At 40.9% G+C, this 17430-nt stretch overlaps 1 protein-coding gene across 1 annotated transcript in view; it reads right to left on the minus strand.

Annotated features, from left to right (window-relative positions):
- Positions 1-874: 874 nt before the first annotated feature.
- Positions 875-17430, minus strand: part of LOC138617778 (zinc finger protein 236-like) — a 60400-nt gene continuing 43844 nt past the window's right edge. Inside the window, exons 24-32 of the mRNA XM_069693041.1 lie at positions 16457-16688; positions 15578-15769; positions 14070-14228; positions 11089-11246; positions 10758-10886; positions 10311-10505; positions 7845-7974; positions 5411-5584; positions 875-1933 (exon numbers count right to left, since the gene is read on the minus strand). Coding sequence (XP_069549142.1) covers positions 1812-1933; positions 5411-5584; positions 7845-7974; positions 10311-10505; positions 10758-10886; positions 11089-11246; positions 14070-14228; positions 15578-15769; positions 16457-16688 — 1491 coding nt within the window. The 3' untranslated portion in view covers positions 875-1811. The remainder of the gene's footprint in view (positions 1934-5410; positions 5585-7844; positions 7975-10310; positions 10506-10757; positions 10887-11088; positions 11247-14069; positions 14229-15577; positions 15770-16456; positions 16689-17430) is intronic.

The following is a 17430-nucleotide window of genomic DNA, read 5'->3' on the forward strand; positions in this document are numbered from 1 at the left end:
TCTTAAAAGTGTCACCAATGCGGAGGTGCCTTAAAGTGCAATACCACTGAAGGCCAGTAGGGGCTGCTCCAAAGAACCTCTGGCTCCAATAGACTCTCATTCAAAAAGGGCCAACTTCTCTCAAGAAAGACAAAGTGGGGAAAAAAAAGTACATTTTAGTGTCGGTCGCTAAATTCGCACCTGATCAGTGTTCTCGTGCTTCTTCTGAAAATAGTTCCATAATAAATGAGATAGTAGGCCTCTCAAAGAGAGGTATGTCTGGGAGGGGGGGGTGTTGGTTTTGATTGACAGGTTGCTGTCACAGGTGGGCGGGTATAGTGTACTCGGTTAGATCCACCCGTCCCTTTTCCCTAGCTTATCTAAATATGGCCACGTCTGTCTCCAGAAAACCAGTTTGACGGCTTTTTAGACGCCAAAACACTGCAGAGCAATTTTCCTATTTCCTAATTTCTCGAGACCGCAGGAGGTAAACACAGTGTTCACTTTACAAAGTCATCCACCAGCAGTGTGCACGTGCGGGTGTTTGACAGGCCAGCGCCTTTCAAGATGATGTTGGGTTGCAGTTCTGGAAATGTTGAACCCGATTCAACTTCTTTCCACGACAGACAGCAGCTGCCCCGCAGCATTTGTTTTGGAGACAACGTTGTTTGTATTCTCCAAATTATTGTGAACACACCCTCATGGTCTTACAAACACGTCGTCTTCCAGGTAAGACGGTACATTATCTGTATAAATGTTCGCAAGCTTGCGGTCTTCTTCCTTTTGTCGTGCTTCTTTGTGCGCAGCAACCCTCGACAAACTGTGCAAAATTATACATCGTGTCTGTAAGCCACAATAAAGTCGTCTCTTAAAAACAATAATCAGAAACAGGATGTTCACCTTGTAGAAAAATTATTTTAATCTTAATATATTATGGACAATAGAAAATACAACTGCAAAAAAGAAGACACAGCTTATCGTCTGTACATTGGCTTTGCTTCATAACAAATGCAACATTATGCTCAAATCCCATATATTCAAACAACCCAAGTGGCAATTCATCAGAAAATATACGCAATCTAACAGCATTATTTACAAAATAAACTAGACTGAATGAAATGTCGTGGCTGTGGGTCTTCATGATATGACAACAACAGGAAACATAATGCTGACATCTTTACCACAAACTGCATGAAATCCACCAAAGCATTCCGACAGGTTAACTTAAAACTAAAACTGACATTTCACTTTAAGATGACATATATACAGTATAAATATGTAAAAAAAAAAACAACAACAACAACAAAAAAACCTGACAGATTTCTCGTAAACCAGTGTAGAAATAAATCTTCCGCGCCGTTACTGACAGCAGGACAGCTGACTGCAGCTCCCTGTGAGTGGGCCGGTAATGAACGGAGAAGACACCGGGTCGCTGGGGGGCTTTTTCAGCTCCGTACAGTTTCCTCTCTCTCCAGCGGGATTAGCATCGGAGGGGTCTGCATCTCCTCAGAGGTGGATTCTCTGGGGTGCCTGCGTTTATCGGGCCAAACCTCTCCGGAGGTCATCAAATTCATGACAATCAGACAGCAGCAGCAAAACAGATAAATGTCATTAAGCCAATCGCTGGGAACCAGACTCCCCTTACGTCACTGCTAATTGGGATAAACAGCAGGGGACTGCTTCGAGGGTCAAAGCCTGGAGCAAATGTATTACCATAAAACCCCCTTGAGAGGAGGCATATGTTCATATATACTTTGCTGTTTAGTGTTAAAACCCAAATCAGTGCTCTGGACCCTCTCCAGAGCTTTTTTTTTTTTCCCTGTGGACTGCGGTCAGTGGAAGACATTGTGCCAATCTCCGGTGGATTCAGGAACCACTTCCAGGTCCAGTTCGGGCGTCACCTCGACCTGAGGCGCCGGTTCGTCTTGGCCCAGGGACACGTCCTGTATTTGACCTGGAACCACAAGCAGACGTTTGCGTGACTCTCTTGCAGCGGAGTGCTCCCGGCGCTCCGATACAGAAGAAAAATCCATGAAGACGCGTTCACAGAGCAGCGCCAGCAGCGCTGATGGTTGATTTAATTTGACACTGGCTGCCACGCAGAAGACACCATCCGTCAAAAAACAGCAATCTTCCTCTTTCTCCCCACTCCCAACATGTGTTTGTAATATTGCACATTCTCCCTGCTCCGCCTTGCTTCACAAAACGCCACGTGTGTTACACAAACACGGCAGATGTGACATATGCTCGTCGGGAGTTCTGTGATATGAGCCGCGTGTCGCGGGGCATTAAGCTCAAAATAATGTTTAATAATGTAAAGGAAATAATAAAACAATAAGTCACCGGCTCGGCCCGAGAGGTTCGGAGACGCTTGTCCTGCTGCTGGGGGCTACAACCTGAATTACATTTCACAGTGGGAGTCATTTCATTTTCTCCCATTATACCTGCTCTAGATTTGAAACACTTCAAAAACACATTTATGAAGTTGCAGGAGTGTGAATCTTTTTTTACAAGCAAAAAAAAAAAACCCCAACAACTAGTTTTTACTTGCAAAAACGAAAAACAGCAGATTTATTCTTTCTAACCTGAATAGAAAGACAAATGCAGACAAAGGACACAAATATCAAGGACTGATTTGACCTTATACAAATATTTTAACCTTGTGGACGTGCAGATAATCGTGTGAAGTCCCACATGGAAAACTGTGAGCTGATTCCCAACAGAGAAGAGTTTAGAATACAGCTTCCTTTTTTTTTTTCTCTTGAAAAATTACAACAGATGTGTTAAAAGGACAAACAAAATTTAAAAAAAAAACCACACAAACAGAGCAAAGGCTTCTGGACAGTTGACAAGATGACCTATAAGCAGGGTTTTGTCTAGTTTGTGGGGGGCTGAGGTGCTGTGGTAGCTTTGGGTGGAGTTTAACTAAAAACTCTGCATTTGTACATAATTGTAGACCATTAGTCAGAAAAATAATAATCACCAAACATTGGTAAAACAAAGCTTATTATGAAGCTGTAGTGGCTCAGGTGATGAGAAAAAACACTTCGATGCTGCATCTCGGTGTTCCGATGGCAGGAAAGTCCGTATATAAGCCATCAGTCAGAATGTGTTCACATTATTTAGATATGAGGAGCGAAGAGAAAAGAAAGAAACATAAAGAAATGGGTCGTGGTTAATACGTAGGCCTCGCTGAAACCTTCTGAAAAGTCTAGAAAGGAAAAATCTAAAGAATAAAAAAAAAAAAAATCTTTCGTCAAGACTCATTTGCCTTTGGTTTGTCATGGAGTAAATAATCGAGTAAAATAATTTAGCTGAAGTCGTGCTTGTTCTACAAGACGAAATGCTGATTAAATGGTTTGACGCAGTCGATCAGGATCACAGGAGTTAGCAGTCATTCAGCCTGTCTGAATGCAGAAATGTCCTCATTGTTCAGTTTCTCTGCGCAACACTGAACATAAGAGGATCAAAAATGAAAGAGATTTATTTTCTGCCTTATCTCGGAGGATGAGATAAGGCCAAGCATGGAACAGATAAAGGCCAGAGGGCCATTTCCAAGCAGCCTGATGTTCCTGTGACAACAGCCGAGAACATTATTAGAAAGTTTAAGGTCGTTAGAGGAAAACCGAAGACGAGGAAAGTTCAAACGGTGGGAAAAGACTCAACTGATCAACATCAAGGCACAGCAGAGTCGGTTGCACGGGAGCGGTTTGCGGTTTTGCAGTCATTGAGAAGTGTCGAAGTCTCTTCAAAGAGCTACAAGAAGGGCTTGATTGAAAGTGATTGCCTCAAAACCGAGTTCGAGAACAGCGAGTTCACGTGTCAGTAGTCGGTGACCGGCGCTCACGGAAACACGCGTAACTCGGGTGTTGATGTTGATTAAGCCGCCTGACGTTGTATACTTAGTCCCAAACGGTATTGCCTCGCGCTGCTCCACGCGCATCGCCACGCTGCACTCCATCCGTGCTCAACAGGAACGGTCTTTCAACTTTTGGACCTTATATATCCAGTACTTCAGGAAAAAACAACAACAAAAAAAACAACAACTCTAATTTCACCCTGCTGGTGGCTCTAGAAAAAAAAATAAAATAAAAAAAAAGCAGCTTTGGGAATGGAAGCTTTTGTGTGATTGGCTTTCAGGTTTTAAAAGTAGAACAGCTCTGTCAGCGGTGTTCTTCCCCTCAGGTTGTCTTCAACCTGCTTGCCCGGCAGGATCCAACATGGGATGTTTGAACGTAATTAATAACAATGTGTATAAATGTCTGCGTCATTTGCACTCTTCTCCAAGGCTGACTGAAGGGGAAGTTCAACTGAGGCCAACACGAGCAGGCGATAAATTAAAATGCACCACACGCCGGTATCAAAGAGGAAACTTCGAGTGAACAGTCGATGGACCTGTCAGCGCTATTTTCCTGCTCCGAGACATCACCGGTCCTGCGAATGTGCGAACACATAAGTGATGAGCGTGTGGGTGATGCAGCGTTGGCAGTGAAAAGGCTCATTTTCCACAGATAATGAGGAGGATCCTCAAGTGACGAGCCAAAGAGACGAAGCTTGAGGATGAGAGCTAGTTAGTGCTGTGCGGAGGGGGTAGCGCCAGCGCCAGCGCCGCCTCCCAGCAGTGTGAAGTGCTCAGGGACACCTTTGAAATGTGCAGTGCCGGACAAACAGTCCGCCACGGAGGACATGTGTCAATGAGACACAAGCAGCCTCAAAAAGACTTCATTACAGCGGTGGACAAAGTATTCAGGTCCTACGGCGGAGGCTATTTGTTGTTATGTGCAATACGTATTATTATATTTTCAATATTCTTGTGCAGTCTCACTTTATACGCACTATACTCCCTTTATACTTTTGTATTTATATTCTATTTCATTCTATTTTGTTTTGTTTGTATGTATCTCTAAAATATCAACAAGCTCAAAATAACAATGCATTTTCCAGCAAATACGAGTGCGTTTTAAAATAGTTTATTTATCTTAAAAAGTAGGGAGAAGTTTTGTCAACCAATAGCAGAACATCGAATCCGTTTATCAGAAAAAGTTGAATTTCAAATGAAAACCTGTCATTATAAAAGTTACTAAAGCTGTCAGACAAATGTAGTGGAGTAAAAGTACTATAATTGTCTCTGAGATTTAGCGACGAGGAAGTATAAAGTTGCATGAAACGGAAATACTTAAGTAAAGTACAAATACTTCTAATATGTACTTAAGTACAATACTTGAGTAAAAGTGCTTCAATATACGTACCCACATATCCACCCTGATACTTTCAACCCTGAAAAATCTGTTCCAGAGCGAAAGAGAATCAAGCTGAGAGGTGATTAGTGTTGTTCGGTGCTCCTCGCTTGTGTGTGTGTGTGTGTGTGTGTGTGTGTGTGTGTGTGTGTGTGTGTGTGTGTGTGTGTGTGTGTGTGTGTGGTGCTGCTCACCGTAGCCGTGGGATCTCTTCATGTGGTGTTTCATGTTGCTCTTCTGGGTGAACCTGATGCTGCACACCTCACACTTGAAGGGCTTCTTTCCAGTGTGTTTGACCATGTGGACCTGCAGAGCGCTCTTCTGGTTGAAGGCCTTGTCGCACTGACTGCACTTGAAGGGCCGCTCGCCTGCAGTAACACACACACACACACACACACACACACACACACACACACACACACACACACACACACACACACAGTTGACTCACTATGCAGCAGTGTTGCATTTAGTCTTTTTTTGATACATTATAATACTGGTGTATGAATAACTGATATACTGTTTTGTATTGTGGTATAAATAGTGCAGGTAAATGCCTCCATGGTTGAGATTATGGTCATATTGAAGATATGTGATGTGATGAAGAGATTTAAGAGCAAAACTACATGAGAAACAATTAAACTATTCGATCTATAAATCTACAAAGCTCGCTCACTCGCTCACTCACTCGCTCGCTCACTCGCTCACTCGCTCACTCACTCACTCACTCAGTGTATCTACTCGGGGGTCCAGGGTGATGTGTTAAAGGGTTTTGTTTTCTCGAGTCCGCCTCCACTCAAAAAAGGGATTCTCTTGTTCCTGCAGCTGAATGTTTGAGCTTCACCGTGCAGAAGGATGTGCAGCATGTGCAGAGTTTGAAACGCCTCTTCATCTGCTGAAGCAGGGCAGTGTTTAAGGGGCGGGCCTACGAGCAGGATTTGTGACATCGTATAAATAGTTTGGAAGCCAATTCTAGTCCAGTTTAACTTCCAGTATGACGGGGAAACTTGAAACCAATCAGGGACACCTTGTGTTCAGCAGTTAAACTTTATAAAGGAAATCTATTTGCAAATCATATATTCTAGGATTTTTTTTATTAAGTGAGGATTAGACATCGTTTTAAGGATCTAAGGATAAAGATAATAGAATTTTTTTTGGTGGAAAAAATAAATCAGACAGAAATGATTATTCAAAGTAGGGTGTCTTAGATACATCTTAAAACATGTCTGGAGTAGATATTTAATATAATAACAAAGTAGACAAAGTACATTTGTGAAGCTGGAGCAGATACCTTTTTCACATTAAAAACGATTTGACTGCAGATACCTTTTTCTGCCAAATGACTAATTGATTCATCTTCTCATCATTTGTACCTTTATAGAAAAAACTACAAGAATTTCACGCGCAAAAACCCATGTGATCAGATGGGAAATGTGAAACATTTTCATGGCGTAATGTTTGGAACTCGTGTGGAGTTCCAAACATGAAAACTTTTCCACATATTTTCCCCACTTTATCATATGGAACAACATGTGGTGAACCTTTGTCACACGTGATCACAAACACATGTGACAAAGGTCAAAAGGTTCTACCCGTGTTGTTTGTTCAGTCTTCTGCAGACTGTAAATGCACCTGAGACACATGTTTATCAGTGGTGTTGAGCCACACATGTTCTGACATGACTCATCTTACCATCAGTTTTGTCGGACATAACATGCAGTACATCACCTCTGATGAGTGAAAAAGCTCCTACTGTGCTCTGACGCTCGCTGTTAAAAGTTCATGGATTTTTGTTTTTTTCTGATGCTTGCTGTTGTGGTCTTAACTTTTAACTTATCGGTCGTTGTGTAACGCTGCCTCAGGATCGACTTCTCTGGCTTCTTCAAGAAGAAATGTATGACAAGAAACTGTAATATTGAGACTGCTTTCAGTTCAGTTGGTGGGATCTTTCATAACTAAATAAATAATTCGTAACCTCTAGTAAGGGTATTCTTCACATATTCTTGTTTTGTCCCGTTGAGACAAACGCAACAGCAGGGACAGGGTTAACTTCAGCTGTTGTTATAATACTCTTCATCAAACATATTAATTCTGTCAAGACACGATTTGTTTACATCTACTCACATAAAAATGACAAAGTAGGGTCACTCATACACACCGAGTTCTTTTCTAACTACTTTGGCTGCTTATTAACTGTGTCTGTAAGAATTAAAGAGTCTGAAAGGGGAAGATGAGAGCTGCTAAATATTACATCATCACCATGTGTAAAATCCTATTTCAACACGGAGCCTAAGCCTAAACTAACTGACTAAATTTGGTAGCATATTGAACAACCTTATTCTATTTGTAAAATCCACAATAAAACTACGTTGATATGAATTTAAAAAAAAAGAATGATAAAATAACCTTTCTTGATAATGAAATAATTTTTTCCTTCATCATTTCACAAATTATTCATTTCTACATTACATAAAATGTATTCATATGTATTTCTATGCGATGCCATTTCTATTAATAACATGTTAGGCACTCGTAAAATACTATTCTAAAATGGTGGATTTTACTATCATTTGAATCACATTTTTGTTACGACATCCACTATCCAACCTCGTTCCATAATCCTCTTACCTGTGTGTGTTCGGTTGTGTCTCTCCAGCTGGCTGCGCTTGGCGAAAGCCTTGACACAGGAGGAGCAGCTGAAGACTCTGGGTTTCTGGGAGCTGGGTGACGGGCCGGGCTGGTGCACTCGCTCGTGTTCCTGTAGACAGATGGGAAGTATATTCATTCTACCTTCACAGTCCAGCCCACAGATTCCCTCTGACATCAATTTGAAGCTGTCAAAAATCATAAGAAGAGATGTGATGCAATCATGTCACCATGGAGCAGACTGTCAAAGGAATGTTTCAAAAAAAATCAAGTGGATCCGTGACACCGATACCTGAGGCTGTTTGAGAGCAAACACAGTATTAGCATGGTGTTCCTAATAAAGTGATCGTTGAGTGTAGCGGGCCATATTTTCTACATAAACGCATACATTTGTGATAAAAAAACCTCTACATTTGTTTATTAAGATGGGCAGGAGTACTCGGGGACAGAAAACTACGTAACTTGTTCATGTTTCTAAATTATACTTCCAACATACTTTTTGCATACTTTCTTCTGACTCATCGACCAACATTGTCACCAGCTCGGCATTTGAAAACAAGGGTACAGCAACTAAGCACTTATGAGAGCAAAGCATCGAGCAAATGGTCCATTTTCAGATCAACAATCTGAGTCGGTTGAAGTCTTTGATTAACAGTCGGCTACTTCTCAGCGAATATCGAAAAGTGTGTTTCCTTGACGTGTAAATACTGTGAAACTGATAGAAACACTGGTTCGAAGTGCTGCTACTGATACTAATAGAAATGCTGAATCTGCAGCGCTGAGATGCATTTAAGTAAAATACTGGGCAGCCCAAGGCAGAAGGGCTCACAGGAAAGTGAATGCAAAGCAATGGCATAAGAGGGTTGAGGGGAAACAGGGGAAAAGTGCTGTAACGACATCAAGTTTATGAGGAAATTTTAAAAAAAAGTCTAGAGTGTGCTTGGGTAACTGTGGACAGTGTTTATTAAAGGTGACGTGGGTCATTTTGGGAAAAATATTAGAACTCTAACTATTAGAACTATTACAAAAAAAAATACAGTTTCAAACATGCAACCAAAGATGAAAAACACTTTCTGTTTGAAAGCTAACAGATGTCAAGGTGATGACACGCAAAAAGGTGGTGTAAAAAACAAACTATTAAATTTGACACTAGCGTGTTTGCAGAAGGTCGATGTTTTGTGAAATTCACTTAGATGCTTTCCTGCCAAGAGTTAGATGAAGAAATCAATACCATCTGTCATCTCAGTTTTTTTTTTTATGGATTAAACAGTCAACATCTACTGTGTTTATAAGTGAGTATCAGAAGAGCTAGTGGTCTGATTTTGTTACATTTGGGCAGAGCTAGTCTAGTTGCTTCACCCTGTTTCCATCATTAAGGATATGTAACTGACAAAAGTAAAAAAAAATTGTCAACTCTTGGCAAAAACAAAAGCCAATTAGTGTGTTTCCAATAATATTCTAATACGCTTTAAAAGTTTTAAATCTTGAATCTTGAACATACTGTGTACATTTCTGAGTGAGCATAGTGTTATTCATTACAGTGGGCTGGTCTACAACATGCCCCTGATTGGTCTGACTCCTGATCCCATCTAGCACTGCCCATGAAGCAGAAATAGCAACTATATATTTGGCAAACTTTACCAATTAATACTTGTCAATGTTCCAGCATTATAAAGCAATGGTTTTTGGTTTGCTTGTTATCAATAGGTGGCAAAATAATAATCCACAGGCTGACAAGATGAAGAATAAAAGCACATCTAAATTAGCTTTCTCCCCACTGGGTCTAAAAAAAAAAAATCTTAAATCAACATCCAAATTGTGGTTGCAGACAAACGAGCAGCTCAGCGACCTAAAGAGGAAGCAGCTTGGCCACTCTCAACGTGACACCCATCCAATCTCAGTGTCATGGCTGTTCTGAGAGACATTTACTGCTCTGCATGTTGACGCACATGTGCAAAAACAAAAGCTATGGCAGAGCAGCCTTAGTGTACAAACATGATGTCTGGCTAGCAAAGAGCTTTATCCTCCTTCTTCTGGGCATTTCCGTGCTCGAGTGTTTCGGCCACATGAGGGGGGTTCGTTGGAAAAGAGAATCTCATGCTGCTTTCCACATTTTGGCTGCAAAACACCTCTTCATTTTAAGTGTTTTGTTGTGAAGAGAGGCAGTTCACGAGTTTATCTGAAATTACCCATATGCCTCAAATGGTGAGTTTACACTTTGCTAATGCTTTCCACGGTGACTCTATAAATCTCTCATTTGCTCGCCTAAAATGGAGGCACTGACCTTCTTTTTTTTTTTTTTTTCCAATATTTGTATTCAGTTATTCATTAAATAAATGACATTGTCTTTGAAGGAAAGCAAAAGCTGCAGGCATATTAGCAGTACATAAAACCCATCAGTATCTTACACCTAAAACCATTTTTCATCAGAGTCTCCTTGGTTCTTACCTTCAGGTGTGTGGCCCGCTTAAATGCCTTTCTACAGAGGGTGCAGACGTGGCAGCGGTCCTTCCCGTGAGCTTGTCTGCAGTGACGTCGCAGTGTGTTGGCATTCTGACACACCTGATTACAGTAGAAACACTGGTTGCGATTGTCAGTCTCCATCTGGGGGTCTTTCCCGCCTTTATGGCCATCACCAGAAATCTGGATTACACACAGAGATGACTTAAATTTACAATACATGAAGCCAGCGACATGAGGACAAAATGAGGTCTAAATTCATGGGGCATATTTTTAACCTCCAGACAGACACTGATTTCCATGCATGTTTGTATAAATATCAGCTGGTAGACACTTATTTCCACTAGAGCAGATAAAGTAATGAAGTAATCTGCCACTTTTATGCTGTCAGCTATTCTTCTAAATATCTTAAGCACACAAGACAAACACACTCACACTAAATCCATTGTCAGACGCTCCGTTTGTGGACTGGGAGTGGTGGCTGACCAGTATGACCTGCTGGCCTGAGGAGCCAGCCTGGCCCGGCAGGCCAGAGTCACTCAGCACTGCAGGGAAGGTCTGACCCTAAAGACCAAAAGGTACTCGGTTAGAACAGCTGATGAAATACTTAGCGCTAAGTTTGATCTTCACACACTCTCAATGACATCACTGTTATTCCAGCTTTGTACTTCAGAACCAGACAATCCTGAGGACACATTTGAAGTCGAGCTGGATTTTAAATGTATCTTAATGAATGTGTCCTTTTGTAAAAATGTTTTCTTTTTACCTGTGGATTGAGGTTTAGAGTGACACCATCCAGCATGCCCTGCGCATCTGCGAGGGTGAGTGTAACGCTGCCATCGCTGGCCACGCCTCCTGGTGACATCACTAGGCTCTGCGACGCAGTAGTATGTGACAAAGTGGTGCTTGATGGCAGACTGGTGACTGATGGGTGGAAAGATATGAGTGTTAATTCCCAGCGTGTTTATGAAAACGGGCCGAATCGTAACCTCTCTCCGGCAAATATAGTCAAATACATACAAACCGCATTTAAATGACCATTATTACATTTTTCGGCACAATTTGAACAGAACATGAGAACAGGCTGCTGGTGGGAATGAACCTGGACACCTTTAAGACAGCTCAGTTTTGGCACTTTTTTTAAAATGAAATTTCCTCTCGATGTTGCTGTTTTCATTGTTAGTGGGACTCCTTACTAATTAATGAGAAACTAATAAGAAACAATAAAGCAATTAATTATATTCCTATTATGAAGTGATCGTATTTTTTTTTAGTCTCTTGCTGGCATATTAGAGCTGTATTAAATTACTGCTGATGTCATTTGAATATTTGCTGACTTTGGCTTCTTGAAAAACTCTCAGAATGATGGATGGCTTCATCTTTTACAGATTAATTTATTGAATAAAATCCTCGCACACAGAATTAGATATAATTTGAGCTGAGTGTTTGACCAGTGGTCGCAGAACAGGGATTTCTGAGAGGACTACAAATTGTGGATCTGTATTTGTTGACTGCCACCAGCTTGCCACTAAATGCCTTGTAATGCTTTGCTGTCTGACTAATAATGACATATTCATTAAGTTTGGTCAGAGAGGGACATCAATTATATTAGTAGTTGATTGTAATAAAAATGGTTGAATATGGAGTGACAGGAACGCTTCAGACTAATCATAAGTGGCAGAGATGCTCTGTGTTCTCAAGAGAAGCAGCGGCAATGTTTTCCACTTGAGTTGAGAGAGAAAGCTAATGAAGAGAGAGAGGAGAATGGACATTTGATTAAGCCTTTGGGTGACTAGCAAACCAGTCAACAGAACAATCAGGAAGCCCTCTCTGACAGAGCAAATCATTTTGGTCACGTCTCAGCCCTTTACTTTCTCATCACGGACTGGTCTGCAAAATCATTAAGTAACAAGAATTGACATAGCCTACAGAGCTTTTAAACTCAAATTTAAATTATTGTGATAGATGCATGTAAAGCACACACACACATCTTCACAAATAAACAATTTAAGAATTGTATAACCCCAAACACAGAAGTAAGACGAGAAAAGAAAGGATGACGTGCAATACACATCCGAGTCAGATTTAAACTATCACATGATTGTGAAGGAGTGTCACTTCTTGTTTTCTATGCTCTAAAGAGGTTATTCATTTTGGTTCATCAGAAAGGCTGATTTGAACACAAAAATTACAAGCGTGCCTGGCTCAGTTTTGTCCATAGTGTACTGGGTTCAAGGTTTCTATAGTTGCTATTAAAGCACTTTAAATGATAGCATGCCTGGCGAATGAGCTTGCCGCCTGCAGTACAGTAGTTATGCAGTGTTACTTCAAAATTAGAGAAATTTTCCTCAGTATTTAGTTTTGATAATAATGTATCTAACTTGCACATATATGTTTGAGAATATTTTACAGGGTTCCTTCCTAAAAAGAGTGAAGAAAACAATCAACTATGTCTCAAAGTGAGTTTTAAATAACTAGCAAGCTGAAACTGATACAACTAGCAACTGATCAAAACTGATCAAAAAGTCCTTTCTGCTACCAAATTGGGCAGTTGTTGGCTAGAATTGAGCGGACCTGCTTTCACTTGCTTCGCGGTGAAATAGAAGACCAGCTGTTTCAAAAAAGTATTTGAGCTTTGAGTAGCAAATCTATGTTTGTAAACATCATATGGGCTGCAGCTTTGGAGCCTTTTTAAATTTCTGAGGGATGTTGGAGAGAGGCAGGCTTTCTCAGCCTCGAAAGTCCATCAGGCAGCTATTTTAACTTCCCGCGCACACTTTGATGACTGCACAGAGGCACACTTAAGCATGCCATTTCATGAAAAGGGAATTGATAGAGACTCTTTGAGCCTCTCCATCAATGCGTTGGTTTTATCCTAAGATCTATGATTAATATTAAAGGAAAAGGGAGCTGCTTTTGAACCTTTAAAGGAAAGTAACCTAAAGTTATTGTCACATGTGCTGTCATTCACACTCCCTCTTGCACCTGTGAAGGAATCACACACACGTATTCACCTGACATGTATCTTCTGTGTTTGAAGCACTTCACATGAACAGAAAAGGCTTTGTATTCAGTCGCCTCTATGGAGAGAGACCTGGACCTCCAGTCAATGATATCTATTGTTGTTTCAACCATCAAGAGGTGAAACTCATCCTCCAGAGTGTCTCATTCTTTATATGTTGGGAATTACGGTGATGGCTTACAGGAGTATAGAAAAGGACCTCTCACATCAAATATGCGTGGCAATGTAATCAGTTGTGAGTGGGCGAGTCCGTGTGGTTATATTTGCACACAGATGGCTGTATTTCACTTTTTTGCCACACTACTGGCTTTGAGTGGTGGCCTGGAGTCAGGAGGTGTTATGGGTGGATTGAGCAGGTCAGTCATGTTAATCTGATGCAGGTCAAAGATGGCTTTAGTGTACATTTATATGATCCCTTCAGAGAAGAGTTGTGTCAAACAAAATTGACTAAGAGAGAGAGGAATGTGTTTCTTTGTAACCAGGGTTTTCTGGAAGCCTTTGTCAGACGAACAAAATGCCAGGAAAAAGTCATTAACTTAGATCAGATATCAAATCATCTTCAGTAAAACATGACATATTTTTTTTTTTAACAAACCGCAAGTAAATTTTTGTGAAAGAGAATCAAATAAAAATAGCTGCCTCAGGGGATATATATTTCCTGTAAAACACTTTAGAAAGAGGATCCCTCTCTAATCACACCAAGAAACAAATCACACAGTCCTAACCTGCCATTCCAGTGTTGGCGGGGCTCTGAGGTAGGAGGTGGTCGTTGGTGATGGTCAGGGTCGCGCCGGTGGGCTGGCTGTTTAGTGGTGATGCCAGACGGATGCTGCCGTTCATCTCTGCACCATTAGGATTGTTAGATTGGGGCAGAAGATCCTGACCTGCAAAAGTATTCAAGAAAATTGCTTTCATACATTTTTATGAGGTCTTTTTGTTTCTTTTTAGTGAGATTACTCAAGATGTAGAATGTTTTGATCAATCTTTCAGTTCATGTTTTAAATGTTAGTCAGATATGGACAAATTTGGATAAAAAGAGGAACTGAAAAAAGGCGTTTTCAGGTTTTAACCAAGTAGACCTTATAATAGCACATACATTTAATACAGTTTAACCCAAAACATTCACCCCCTTATTTCCTAAAAAAAAAAAGAAGACTAGAAGTATGGAAGCATGGGCATGCAGTGATTCAAGTATGTGCCCCTATAAACAGCAGAAACACACTACTATACACCACTATCAACACTATTGTTGACACTATTTTCTCTCGGCTAGTATTCAGGATGGAGACTGTTAATAAGACCGAATTTCCCCACTGTAGGATTAATAAAGTCAAAAATCTAAATCTAATAATAAGTATTTACTTGGTGTGGAAACTTAGTAGAAGAGAAAATATGGCCTATTATATCACTCCTTAAAAATCTAAATACTTTGATAAATGTCAGAATATGGATGGAAAAAAAATAGAAATAAAGTTGATTTATTCAAGTTTATATTTTTGCCATATCTGCCCATTATAAGACAATGACTTCCCTGGCAAGACTTTTCAAGGCCTTAGCAGGGAATTCTTCTGAGGGAAGATCTCCTTTTGAGAATACAATACTTTTGTGATTTCAGAAACCCTCTGGTTAGAGAAAACAAAAACACTTCACTAAATGTCTGGTGGGCACTGCTGTAACATCAAGAGAAGAAAAACAAATTGAGGGCATAAATAAAAGCAAAACGAGTTTCCTGAAGACTGAAAGTCTGAGGAATTTGAATCACTATAAAACAACAGAGTGCAGAATGAAAGAGGCTGAATAAAGGCCAGACAAAATACTTTTACTAATCCTATTACACAGGCAGGAATGATCTACTATGAGGGACACAGTCACCACTTCCCACCACACTGCGGATGCAATATATATCCTTCAGCTGATATACGACCAACTGGGGATGACGCTGATGATGCAGGGGAAAAAAAATCGGTGTGTCCCTCATAACCTCTAATATTGCTGCTTCTGATGTGGATTCATGAGGCAGCTTTAAAATGATAGGAAGGGCTGTGAGTTATTATTGGCTGTTTTTTTCCTTCACTGCATGTTCGTCTCAGTGAAGAAATCAATAAACGCTGCACAGATCCTCGAGGGAATTTCGACATCATGCTTGTTTGTTATCGATAGGCTGTTTCTGTACTAGAGTGGTGTAGAAGGGTTATTTTGATATCATATCTGTGGTGTACCCAGCTGTCCCTACCTGATATGGTGAGGGTGATCTCCTGAGGGTTTCCCCCTGCAGTGCTGGAACCAGCGGCTGAAGCCTGAGCCTGGACCTGGGCTAGAGCTTGTGTCAGGCTGGAGTTGTTGATGGTCAGAGTGATTTCCTGGCTGCTGTTGCCTCCTGTTACGAGCCCAGAGCCGCCCATGACATGGCTGAGGTCCTGAGAACCTGCACAAGCCACAGATAGTTATTAAGCTTTTAACACTATGAAACCAAGGCGATTTCACTCCCTTCATTTTTAAGCTCATATTTTGGTCATTCTTGCGACTAACCATTCATGCTATATCTTGTTTCTTTCCGGACAGTCTAGGATATCCAGAGCTTGCATCATTTAATTTGATAGTGCTTAGAGATTATTTATTTAGCCATCATATCAAGAAAACAAAAATTGTGTAATGGAATTGTTGTTTTCCCATTTATCTCATCATAAAATATTGTCAGTATATATCTCTATTAATAATTGGGTAGATGAGATTGTGTAGAAACTGACAATATCTGAACCATGTTTGTGGGACACTACGACTCAGCAATTTGAAAAAAAAAAAAAAAAGTGCTTCGTGCCTAAATTTCATGAATGACAGAAAACGCATAGTTGTACAGAGAATAAAACAGTATCACCATAAAGTGCATGTTCTGCTGTATATTTTGATATACAGTACGTTGTGAAGCGATCGGGACGTTGGCAATTATTCAATTAAGAGTAGCGGGTGTGAAGAAGGACGCAGCACTTCATGCAGTGTTACGTCAATGCAACTTCAAAGTCGAGTTTCTCTGCAACGCTTCGTCACAAAGAGGAGGCACTGACATTTCTGGAAAGTGAGTGTGTAGCTTGTTTCCCTTCAGGGTGACACACACCTGCAGCATCCTGCTCAGACAGTCCGGCCATCGTGACCTGCGCAGATGTGATGGCGGAGGGCTGCAGAGCCAGGCTGGTCAGTGGGTGGATGACGACGTTGGCGGACACCGAGGGGTCAGTCGCAGACATGAGCTGGCTGCCGGAGTGGGAGACCAGGCCGGTGTCGATGCTCAGGGGCTGAGAGAGGAGACCGCCCTGCTGGAGGGTCTGCTGGAGGAGAGCATGGTCGATCTGCAAGAAAAAGCGCTACTTCAAATTAAATTGAGGAGGGAAAGGGGGAGCGAGTCTGCCTTCGGGGGGGGAGGCGGGGGCAACCGCCTGAGGCAAGACGTCTGTAGATTCATGAGAGCATTTCTTTTTGATACTTTTCTACAACTCAAAGCTTTAATTTTTGATTTGATTGACGTCTAATGTTTCTGAATAGTTTCTCTGAGAATACTTACGTCCTATATTTTTTGGGATGACTTTCAACAAACTTTCAGATAATGGGATTAAAATAATTGAAAGTATAAAATAGTGGTAGATGGAGGGAGTGTGCAGGGTAACAGTGAACCGTACCGATATGAGAACTACCAACTACTTATGATCTCAGTCTCATACGTTTGATGAATTAAATATCAATTGATGAGTCACTGAGAGGATGTGTGGATGTCCACGTTGATCTGAAGTACAGTAGTGTGTGGTGATCCTTCTTTTTTTAAAGTACATTTCGTCCCACTAATTGTGCACATGGAGGCCACCAATGAGAACTTGTTATACTTGTATAATTATGAAGAGAACTTCTTATGATTCTGGTGTGTGGTCTTTTTGACAAATAATGTCCTTCAATGACACTGATGACAAAACATATTGCACACAATGTTCCACTGTGGACATGATGAACATCCCTCTCATTATTAGAGTTTCATGAGTTGTGGAAAAGAGGAGACAAGTAATGACATTTTCAGAATAATTTTAGGTCACCATAAACATC

The sequence above is a fragment of the Brachyistius frenatus genome, unplaced genomic scaffold (genome assembly GCF_029030835.1).
Source record: "Brachyistius frenatus isolate BFR_SWC_R1_liver_20210118 unplaced genomic scaffold, ASM2903083v1 Contig_14, whole genome shotgun sequence".
NCBI classification, from domain to species: Eukaryota; Metazoa; Chordata; class Actinopteri; family Embiotocidae; genus Brachyistius; species Brachyistius frenatus.